Consider the following 11,909-nt stretch of genomic DNA (forward strand, 5'->3'; position numbering starts at 1 on the left):
CCAGAAATGGATGCAGAACCATCAGCATAACTCTCAACCTGCATACTTAATGTAATTTTGGCTAAAAAAAGTTGCATAGTGGGCCTTTAAAAATGTGTTTTTACAGATACCCTTTCTGTTCTGCGCTGGGAGCAACCATCACCGATCTTCATCTAGTGTTGTTAAACGATGCCCTCTAGTGGTGGGGAACAACTGGCACATCTGACCAGTTCCTTAAAATAGGAGAAGTATGTGGAAATTGGAAATCTCCAGTGGAGTTTCGATGTATCCATTGGATTTATCTATTAAGAATTGCACAGGGAGATGGCCGATCAAGAATATTCAGACTTGTATACATGTTTAGTAAAGGGGTGATTCTTGTGAATTGTGGTGTCATACTGTTTTCTTGGGATCTAACACTAACCAAAACTTCCTGTAATGCCATCCCCTCCTCAACACGGCTCGGTTACTCCTCACGTTTCCGTCACAGTCTGAACAGTGCGTTGTGTGAATGAGATCCGGGTTTTCTGGACAGGACACCGCAAAGCCTACGGAGATGATCACACTTTTAAAAATGTTCGGGTTATTATGGATTGCTCCCTTGGTTCAATGTCAAACGGGTAAGAAACGCTACCAAACTTATTAGCAGGCGTGATTAAACAGTATTTTTGATTAATGTGATTTGTGTCGTGTGACTGTCGGGACGGGATCAGAGTCGCGAAAGACAATGCGTGGGGAAGACATGGCCCTTTATCTGAAGACCTCTTATCCCGCCCCAAGCACCAATCGTTGATACACAATACTCACGTCTCTCTGTGTCTCTCTCCGTCTGTCTCTGTGTTTGTCTCTGTCTCTCTCTGTGTCTCTCTATATGTCTGTCTCTGTCTCTGTGTCTCTCTCTTTGCCTCTGTGTGTCCCACTGTGTGTCTGTCTCTGTGTCTCTCTGTGTGTCTCTCTGTGTTTCTATCTGTGTCTCTCTCTGTGTCTCTCTTTGTGTCTATCTCTGTGTCTCATATTTATTATATCTTTCAAAGGATGACCTATATCTCTGTCTCTTTTTCGTCTCCTGCTCTGGTAGTTGGACAATCAAATTGATCAATTCCATTAAAGCCAGGGTACGACATCTATTTAAGAAGCATTTTTTAGTTGGTTGAAATTCTCATGTCGCTGTCAGAGTCAACCTTGTTGATGCACCATCCTCTCTGTGGGTCTGTCAGGTTCAACCCTTTCCAGTCCCTCCACAGTACAGCTCCCGCCGCTAGCCAACGTGTCGCTGTCCTGGGTGACGGACTTCTGTTATAAGCTGTCGTGGACCCCCCCGGTGGAGAACCTGCCCTGCGAGTATGAAGTGGCTGAAACGAATACAGTGAGTGAGGTATAGACGTGGGTGTAGAATGGGGGCAGAGGGACAGGGGTTCAATGTTGAAGTGGTATATGGCCCTTGGGAGTAGCCTACACATAACAGTGAGTCCCATACATCGGGACTTCCACATAACGTAGGTGATGTGTGATGGGGGTTCATGTTTTTGGTACCAGATGTTTTTTAAGACGAGCGATCTCAATACAAATGATGTGTTCGGCCAACCCCTTCAAAGGTTCTGTTTTGTTCTGTTACAAATGCCACAACCTAGTAAAACATCTCTTGAAGGTTAGACAATCATGTTTAGATCAAAACCCTAAAACCAGCAGTGAATGGGTAAGTGACAAGAACCATAATGTATCATATCAAAAACAAATAGTGTGTAACAATTTTTATATTCGTAAACTGAAAGTCTATATAAAGTTGATGAGCTGGATAATTATAGATTCCAGTTCATTAAAGGTTAAAGTTAAAGTTCCTTCTTAAGTTTTTTTAATGCTTTTGGCAGGAGGTAGACCTTGTTGTTCTTTTTTCTGGCCTATACACGTTGCATTACATCAAAACAGGTTTTCATGCAAAGTGTGTCCCATCCACAGAAAACACATCCTTCCTGCATTTTCCCAGGCGCTATTTAAAGGTCCCATGACATGAAAATCTCCCTTTAGGAGGTTTTCTAACATAAATATGAGTTCCCTTAGCCGGCCTACCCCCAGTGGCTAAAACTTGCGTTCGGTGTAAAACGAGCTCTAGGTGTTCTGCTCGCCTGTGAAAAAACGGAGGCTCAAACCCGCTGATTTTGAATGTGGTCCCATATGTCGTCATAAAGGATCTAAGCTCCTCCCCTTTCTCTGCCTTGGCCGCCCAGAGAATTTGGCCTGCCAATGAGACACGACCGTGTGAGCGTCACGTGTGTGTGTGTGTGTGATTACACACACTGTATCGCAAGTGTTTGCTGTTGGTGTTATGGCGCATAACACGTCGGTTCTTTGAGGTCTCTTGTATTTCCACAACAAGCCTGTAGTTGGGGTAATCTCAGCCATGGGTGAGAAGGAATTTGGGGAAAGGAACTTTGGCTTTGGCTCCCTGAAGTACATGTACTGCAACATGCTGCCTGCCGCCGGTTGCCATGAGGCACCACCGCCGCGAAGCCCCAACGCCCGGCAGCGGGCAGCCGGCAGCAGGCAGAGCGCGGTTCAGTCTACTTCAGATTGATGTGGAAGTGGAAGAACCAGAGAAGTCGGAGAACCCGACAAAGTCGTTTGTGATTCATAATATCGTCTGGAGGCGCAAACAGCTTTTGGCCGTGATAATATGTGTTATAATATAGATGTCTATATATTATGTGATATTATTTAGATATAGAGCTCCAGGACTGCAACGTAAGTGTTGCAAGGAAGTGTACACTTCCTTGTTATTTGGATAACCGTTCTGCTGTTGGTGTTATGGCGCATAACAGACTCTCGTCTCTGGTATTTCCACAACGAGACTCGTAGTGGGGGTTATCTGAGCCAGGGCAGGCGCTCGGCATAGGCAAATCCCCCCCTCCAGACGATATTAATCTCAAATGGCCGCGTCGGGTTCTCGGACGTCTCTGGTTCTTCCAAATATATATTATATGATATAGATATCTATGTATAATATGATATTATTTAGATAGAGTTCCAGGACTCCCGTGTGTTCTAGAATAATCCAGAACACGGCTAAGGCTGTGTGCGGCTCCCTATTGCGATACATCCACTGTAAACAGAGCGCATGGTACCGTGGCTGCAAGCTGCACAGGGCCACACCCCCACCCTCCTCCTTGACCCGCTTCTCCTCCTCATTTGCATTAAAGCTACAGACACCGAAACGTCGCATTTGGGGAAAGCTCAATGTGCGAACCCTAACCCTAACCCTGAATTTCGGGAACGTCTTCAAATAGTGTGTTTGGGGCCTACTAATATCTATATTAAAGCATCCATAAATTAGTATGCCATAGGACCTTTAACACACACACAAACACACACACACACACACACACACACACACACACACACACACACACACACACACACACACACACACACACACACACAATGTAATTTCCTACTCAGTTCCATTGCAATCCGTTCTATTCTTAACTATTCTGTGGTATTCCCGTCAGCACAAAGTACGCCTGAGGGACACCCCGAGGTACAGGTACGTCGCCATGGAGGGGGGGCTGCTGGAGTTGAACCTGTCTGCCCATTGTGGGGACCGGACAAGTGCGCCAGTGTCCACCAACCTGACCTTCCCAGGTAGCCTCTTGCCTCCCCCGTGGATTAACCGTAATGAATCGCACACACGCGGCGATGCCGTCAACCACGTGCACTACTCACAGCTGTATTAGCCTCCAGGGCACAAGAGCTATGCTGGTGATGCTTGTGTGTGTGTGTGTGTGTGTGTGTGTGTGTGTGTGTGTGTGTGTGTGTGTGTGTGTGTGTGTGTGTGTATGTGTATGTGTGTGTGTGTGTGCGTGTGCGTGTGTGGTTTTGGGGGCTAACTTTGGACCGTGTGTACTGGATATAGGTATGTGGAGATATATGCAACAGAACAGAGTGAAACTGAATATGATAGAATAGAACCCAATAGAAAATAATAGTGTGGGTGTGTGTGTGTGTGTGGGTGCGTGTGTGTGTTTTCACACGACAGAGCTAGTCAAGGACTTCAAGTGCGCTCTTCACTCCAGAACCTCCCTTAACTGCACCTGGCGGCCTGCCCAGCAAGTAGCGGACGTCCACTTGTACTACTGGTATGGTGTTTCACTACTCCACTTCCTGTTTATGCCAGCGGCTGGACAAGCTGGAGGATGGGGGGCGGGGTCAGAAGTGAATCCATCCTAGTTAAGGGCGTTAAGGCCGATATATGCTCTGTTTTAGACGTAACGCGTAAGCACGTAAGATACATAACCCCCCCTTGCGCGGTAAAATATCCCCCCTTACGTGCTTAAGTGCGTCGCCCAAAATTCCTGACTATGCGACTAAAACACTACGGCCCTACGCAGCTCGCAAAGTCTGTGATTGGCCAGCTAACCACATCCTTTCAGGAGTCTCACATTTCCGGTTGTTCAGAGTGTGGAAAAAGACCGCTAACCTAAACTTAGCTACTGCTACTCTTGTCGAAAATACTGGAAGTGCATAAATATAAACAAGCCAGCGATTTCCACTTCCACGCCCACAGATTCGTTCGTTGCTCCCCCTACTGTTCTGGCGGAGAATCCCCTTGCAACACGGGCAATCCTTAAGGAACCTTAAAGGAACCGTAAATTAAAACTTGTCTAAAACAAGTCCCTTGTGTAAATTACGTGCTTACGTCTCTGCGTCTAAAACGACCCTAAATCGGCCTTGAGTGGAGGCCTACCCCGTATGGATACACATGTATCACTGCACGCTTATACATACTGTATCACTGTATTCTTACTTATACATTCTCTATCACTGTATAACTGTATACTTATACATACTGTTTATAGCCATTCTCCATAACATGATGTGGCTTTGTTGTTGTTTTTGGACTGACGGCCATGTTTTCTTTGCAGCAAGATTCAAAACTAAAAGCTGAAATGATTGAAAAATAATGTTTTCTCCCAGGACAGGGGATAGATTCGGGTCCGCAGCCTCCGAACCAAAGGAAAACTGTGCCACGACCTTTGACCTAGTGGAGTGTCCCGTGTACCAAACCGACGCCAACGGCAGCAGGACGGGCTGCGTCCTGCACAACGACCTGCCTTGTGAAACCTTTGGGAATAGTCCTACTCAGCCTACTCAGTATGGCTTTAGCTGCCGCTTTGTCAGGTTCCTGTTCAACAACACCGTCGACGGCACCCTGGCCAGGAACACCTTTGAGAAAAGTCCGTCAGAACACAGTAGGTGGAGGTTTAGCAGTCCGTCGTTAAATACTGCCCACCTAAGACACACACGGATAAAGATACACACACATTCACAGACACACACATTTTTTTTTTGCTTCCTCATTATGTCAGTATCATTTTCAACAGTGTGTCTAATATTCTGAGAAACAAATCTGACAGTGTTTCTTTTTGGGGGTATTTTGGTAATCGCCAACTCGTCATCTTCCTTTAAACTTCTTGTTCCTGATCAAATTGCACATTTCGAAAGAAAAAGCAGATTGCTTTTCAGTTTTGTCTCTTGGGCCTGCGGTCTTTGCTGAGGGTTTCAGTTCGCAATGAAATGTACAACAAACTGATGCTGCCGTTTCAATTCCATTCAAAAAGCTTTATGGATCGACTATTGTTTTGAACGGTATTACCGATGCATTATTTATCTTTATTTTTTGTCCTTAGAGGAAGTATGTTTTTCTTTCCCTATGAGAGCTTTGTACTTTGTTAATGCATAATATGTATATATATTTTTTTATACATTGGTAGTCAAGGCGGGCCCCTATTGTTGTCAAGGCGGCCGCCTTAACCATGCAGTGCTGGGGGAAACACTGCTTTTTCACATCGATTACAAGATGTCTACCAGTTCGGTATTTGTGTGGAACATTGTCATTGACGAGCAAACAAGATATCAATTGTCTCTCAATCAATTCTCGAGATAGGTAAGCAAAAACGGGGGAACCGGCCGGGAGAACGTCAAACTGGACTCATCACGGAGGATGTAATTGTGTACGTCTCCCATAAACTTAAGCACTTATAAGTGTGTGCGTGTTAATGTCTCATCGACTGGAGACAGGTGTTAGCCCGATCGTACTGGAGACGTAAACCCCAGCCGGGATGGTGGGCTCTGCCGAGTCAGACCGAGTGCAGCACGTGTGTGGAAAAGGACCACTAGTGGGTAGATGTACAAGCTATCCCTGGCACTTTGTGTTTAGATGGTTGGCCCCAGTCATCCGTTGGGTCTGCATAGAACAGTTGTGCACATTCTTGGCTAAAGTGTGTGTGTGTGTGTGTGTGTGTGTGTGTGTGTGTGTGTGTGTGTGTGTGTGTGTGTGTGTGTGTGTGTGTGTGTGTGTGTGTGTGTGTGTGTGTGTGTGTGTGTGTGTGTGTGTGCGAATGTGGTTGCATGAGACCAACCCTGCCAAAGGCACGGAGTCATCTTATCCGTTGGTGCTCTCTCATATCCGTCATAACAATCTATCTCTCTCTCTCTCTCTCTCTCTCTCTCCCCTCCCCCCCCCCTTCCTGCAGTGCAACCTCCTGCCCTAAACTGGACCGGAGAAGAGGACTATGACCGCATCAAACTCACCATAAGATGGACGCCCGTAGACCTACCAGGTGCCTGGGATTACATTCTGGACTACACGAAGTGTGGGAAGAGAGTGAACGAGGTGACTCCTTCACCCACAGGGCCTCAGCATACTGCTTCTCCTGCCAGAGCCCCTCAACCACAGCCTGTGTGTGTAATGTGTCAGTCCCAATAAAAGGGACCCTCATAATTGGGATCCGGCTCTAGCCCAATTTGAATTATTAAATTTAAATCAGGTGTGTGTGGGTGACATTGTTAGCATCACCATAAGTGAGTATGACATTATTTTTGGCCCTTCTAAATCTAAAGCCCCTCGCGCGGCCGGCCTAGGTATTCTCTCCCCCTACGTTAAACCCAACACCAGAAACCTGGGTGTCATCTACGACTCAAATATCTGCTTTGACAAGCAAATTGCTGCTGTAGTCAAGAGCAGTTTTTAACAGCTCAGAGTCAATGCTAAGATGAAACCCCATTTGTCATTTCACAATCTGGAAAAAGTAATACACACTTTCATTACATCATGGCTGGATTACTGCAACTCCCTTTACCTAGGACTCCCTAAATCACTCCTCTCTCGCCTTCAGCTGGTCAAGAACTCCGCAGCAAGGCTGCTGACTGGATCCAGAAAGCGGGATCATATAACCCCCATCCTAGCTTCCCTCCACTGGTCTCCCATCCAGCACAGAATTCATTTTAAAACCCTACTTATGGTTTTGAAAGCCCTAAATGGCCTGGCCCCGCCCTACATCACGGAGCTCATCCACCGCCACTCAGCTCCCAGGTCCCTTAGATCATGTAGCATGGGTCTCCTGAACGTTCCACGCACTAGGTTAAAACAGAGGGGCGACAGGGCTTTTGCTGTGGCTGCCCCCCGCCTTTAGAACGAACTGCCGCCTTCAATTAGAGACGCTCCTTCCGTCACCATTTTTAAATCTAGGCTCAAAACACACCTCCTCTCCCTGGCCTTTCCTCCCCTTTTGTGATATGTTGTTTATTTTTTATGTTTTTCATGTACTGTCTATGTATGTGGTATGTGTTCTTTTATATGCCTTTTGGCACCATGTACGGCACTTGGGCCAGTGAAAACTGTTTTTAAATGTGCCTTATGAATACATTTTACTTACTTACCTACTTACCATTATTAGCACCAACATTGTTATCTTCACCATTGTTAGCTTCGCCGTGGGTAGCTCCACCATTGTTAGCTCCGCCGTGGGTAGCTCCGCCGTGGTTAGCTCCGCCGTGGTTAGCTCCGCTGTTGTTAGCTTCACCGTGGGTAGCTCCACCGTGGGTAGCTCGACCGTGGGTAGCACCACCATTGTTAGCTTCACCATTGTTGGCACCACGATTGTTGGCCCCACCATTGTTAGCGTCCTCTCCGGTGGAGCTGGGTTTGGTTGGTGGTTCTGCGGCTCTGTGGACCTCCCGTATCACTATTGCCTTCCAGGGCCTTGCATTTGTTGGCATTTCATCTTGCGTTGTTCTTTGATGCCCGGGGTGTAGTCGCTTCATTCACCTAGCGTCCATACTGGTTTGAAACCCATATCCTAGCGGCCATATTGGTTTGAAACCCAAAACCTAGTGGCCATATTGGTTCCAAGCTAGCTGAGTGGGGCAACTGAATGCAGATTCTGCATTCAGTTGCCCCACTCAGCTAGCTTCGAGCCGATCCGCCACTAGGTGGCCCAGAGACAACACGCTAACTAAACTTTCCGTTCCCTCCCAGATTATGTCTCCTGCAAGCTACCACAAAGTTCTGCTGTTGGATCACTGTGCCTTTAACATCACCATGAAGGCCAAGGACCGTGAAGGGCATGGAGAGAGCCTCCCAGGGCCATACAGAGTGTACGGTACGGCCTACCTGTCTCTACTCCATCTCATCATACTAAATCCATCATCCAACATGTCTCTATACATAGCGTAACTATTCAAGAGGTTCAGTCACCGCAATGCCTGTTTATGTTATGATAAATATGAGAGATCTTAAAGGTTGGGTATGGGATTTGCGAAACGCCAGCAGATTTTGAAACTACACAACTCAAATGGTCCTACCCCCTCTCCTTCAACGCTCACTCTGACTCCACCCATTCCAAGTACATGGACGCGCGATCATGCACGAGCGAACACAGATGCGCGAGAGCGAGCCATTAGCTAGTTAGCTAGCTCCAGTAGCTACCGCAGGATAACAACAAACAGAAGCTTGCTCTGGGTCACGAGGTTTGAGTACGTGCACGAAGGGGTCACGCGGGGGAGGGGGAGTGCAGTACGACCGTTTGATTGACGTACTTACTGTCCAATGCAACTCAGTGGCTCTGGAAATCATCGGCAGGAGTTTTTCGAGCCCTGCCCGTTCCACAGATGATTGACTTGTTTAATTTTCATGTCAGTACTTCTAACTCAGTGGCTGTAAGTGGGTTATGATAAGGATTTCAAGTAATTTTGCAAAAATGGCCAAAAAAGCGAATTCCATACCCAACCTTTAACAGTGTGGTCATTTAAAAATTGCAAGACAGATATTCCTGCGATCTGTTTTTTTGTGCAAAGATTGTGATTGTAAATTGGTAGTGACGTTTTCATTGTGTTGGGTCGGCTTAGCTCAGGAGGTAGAGCCAGTTGTCCCCGGCTCCTCCTAGAGTGTTGATGTGTCCCTGAGCAAGCACTTAACCCTAACTGCTCCTGACGAGCTGGCTGTCGCCTTGCATGGTTGACTCTGCCGTTGGTCTGTCAATGTGTGTATTAACTGATGTAAGTCGCTTTGGATAAAAGCGTCTGCTAAATGCCCTAATTGTAATTGTGTTAATGAATTGCGTGCGCAGGTAAAAACACAAACCCTCACACGGCGCTGATCTTGGCCTGCACCCTCATTCCAGGGGCGGTGGTTGTAATCGTGGTGATGGCCTTTGTTTGTTTCAGGAGGTAGGTCAAATCAACTGTGGGAGTGTGTACATCTCTCTTTTAGAATAATCGTTAAAGCCGACGTTTCGCATTTTTGCAAAAAAACATCTCACCGTCGGCCTCCGTTCCTTTCAGGCACAGCGAGAGCATCTTCCCGCAGGTTCCAGCGCCTCAGGACTTCCTCCCGGACATGCTGAAGAACAACAACGATAAGGTAAGACCGGTCTGTTGTGGAAGGTGCTCAGCTGAGAGGTGGACCGTCACCACCGGTGACCGAGAACCTCCCTCGGACACATTGTGTGTTTAGGGGCAACTCTGTATGGCTTCCTGCTATACGCAGGGACAAACGCAGATAGTGAGCGAGAGAGTGGACAGGGTAGGGGGAGGATGTGTTAATTGTGCAAAAGGGAGATAGCAGAAGTGCTGATGGCTCAAGAGCCTTGCGCAAAACCCACGCAGAGATCAGGGGAGACGGCCTCGTGCGGGTGTGTACATGATGGAATAACGGTGCTCAATAGATAGGATAAACGTGTTGATGTCATGTTGGTCGTTGTTTTGATTGGAAGTGGATTTGTTTTTATACATTTAACATCATGTCTATATTTCTGTAATTCTCTATCAAAGTTAGGGTCGTTACTTAGTTTTAGAAGCATTCGTGTTTTGCCAAAATGTCTGCCAAAATGTTTTTGCCAAAATGTCTTCCCTAGCATTCACCCTATATCGAACAGGCTTATATCCAATACCTTTCAATTACTTGGAAATCTACATAAATATAAGCAACAAATATCTTACTTTAAAAATGTATTTAAATTATGAGTTCAACCCAGCTTGGTTATTCATGTCTGTATTTATTGTTTATCTCTGAATTATAATTGGTGCTCACCAGATTCACAAGGCGATTTATGTTCCTGCGCCAGAAGAGGAGCCACAAAACGTCAGGTTTGACACCAGGCCTGAATCCAGATCAGACATGTCGTCATGACGGACAAAGCGCCAAGTTGTCTGCGAAAAAGGCCGTCTGCCCGGAAGCAGCTAATTTTAGAGCTATATAATAAAAAGGGGAACAAAATTCAAAGCAGCAGTTGAGAACAGAGGTGACATCACGCACAGCGGATGTCACCTCTGTGCGTAACATTTGGTGCTGCGTGAGCAGGCAAATCACTTTTTTTTTTGTATCGTATTTATAAAATAGACCTCTGAAGAATAAGCAAGTCCTCCGAGGCTCCTGGTTCTTTGGGTTTTGGATTGTCGGTGCCGTTAAGGTAGTCACCGATTATCAATGCTACTTTAACGGCACCGACAAATCGACAATCCAAAACCCAAGTGGAATCTAGATGGAAAAAGTCTGTAGTTCAAAACGTGAGCAGCTTTTACTTCTTTGCCACCTACAGAGTTTGCTACGTACGACCATTCAACCCCCATGTTATTTCCCATTGACATTTGACCGACAGAACCAGGAGCCTCGGAGGCGGGACTTATTCTTTAGAGGTCTATTGCTATTACAATCATTGTTTTTGGCCCGAAGTAAATGATTGGATGGCATACCTGCCTGTTTAGCAGCCTGCGCGCAGACTGCCTGTGCGCTCATTGCATACCCTAGCTTTTATGTCCACATTGTTTATACTGTAGAGCCAATAGGCTTCTATAGATGCCACAACTTTCAATAGATTATTATTGCTCTGAAAAGCATTCCATCTTTCGCTAAATACCCAAAGTAGGGTCATAGCAAGGGAAATCAATGTTATTACTACCCTGTATGGAGGGACAGATTGGGAAAAATGCCCGGAGGGGCAGTTTACTGCTTGTAAATGTTCATGTTAATAAAACAAATAAAACGACTTATTTCAGCAAGACATTCAACTTAAAACTTCTCTGTTTTTCATATCAATATACGACAGAAATAGATTACTTTCCATGTGCAAATATGCTCACCTTCTCTTGAACTGTTATGGAATGATGTTTATACGGTAACGTTCACCCCACGGTGGTGCAGCGTTGAATAAAAGTTTACAATGTCAGATTTCATGTCACGTCTCAAAGTTTCCCCAAACGAGTTAAAGTGCTCTTTCATCTCAGATTTCAACCCTCTTATCTCCTTGCTTATAATTTGTAAGCCCGGGAGGGTCTCGGCCTCATTGCCTGACTCGCCTGAATTTTCATGGCGGCCGTCTTGATCAGTCTTGCGGCCGTCTTCATCAGTCTTGCGGCCGTCTTCATCAGTCTTGCGGCCGTCTTCATCAGTCTTGCGGCCGTCTTGATCAGTCTTGCATGCAGCAAGCATGTCTTCCATTTCACTGTTCTCTGTGATTTTTCGGCGTGTTGATTCGGTTTTTCCCGACTCCTTGACTTCTTCTTCCCACTCATTTCAGCAATTCTGTATTATAAGGTTTAAGTTAGAGTTTTTAGGGGAATTTTCAAACTTGACTATCGGGAGCTGAGGTGCCGCGCTG

General features: G+C 46.2%; 1 protein-coding gene across 1 annotated transcript; it reads left to right on the forward strand.

Moving 5' to 3' along the window:
* Window positions 1-213: 213 nt before the first annotated feature.
* LOC115529997 (uncharacterized) lies at window positions 214-11,477 on the forward strand. Its single transcript, XM_030339163.1, has 10 exons — window positions 214-599; window positions 1,197-1,354; window positions 3,483-3,615; window positions 4,010-4,109; window positions 4,948-5,222; window positions 6,507-6,646; window positions 8,291-8,414; window positions 9,381-9,480; window positions 9,595-9,673; window positions 10,346-11,477. Exons 1-10 carry the CDS (start codon window positions 491-493, stop codon window positions 10,439-10,441), a joined length of 1,314 nt encoding a protein of 437 aa, XP_030195023.1. The 5' UTR covers window positions 214-490; the 3' UTR covers window positions 10,442-11,477.
* Window positions 11,478-11,909: the final 432 nt, after the last annotated feature.

The sequence above is a fragment of the Gadus morhua genome, chromosome 17 (assembly GCF_902167405.1).
Source record: "Gadus morhua chromosome 17, gadMor3.0, whole genome shotgun sequence".
Taxonomy (NCBI): domain Eukaryota; kingdom Metazoa; phylum Chordata; class Actinopteri; order Gadiformes; family Gadidae; genus Gadus; species Gadus morhua.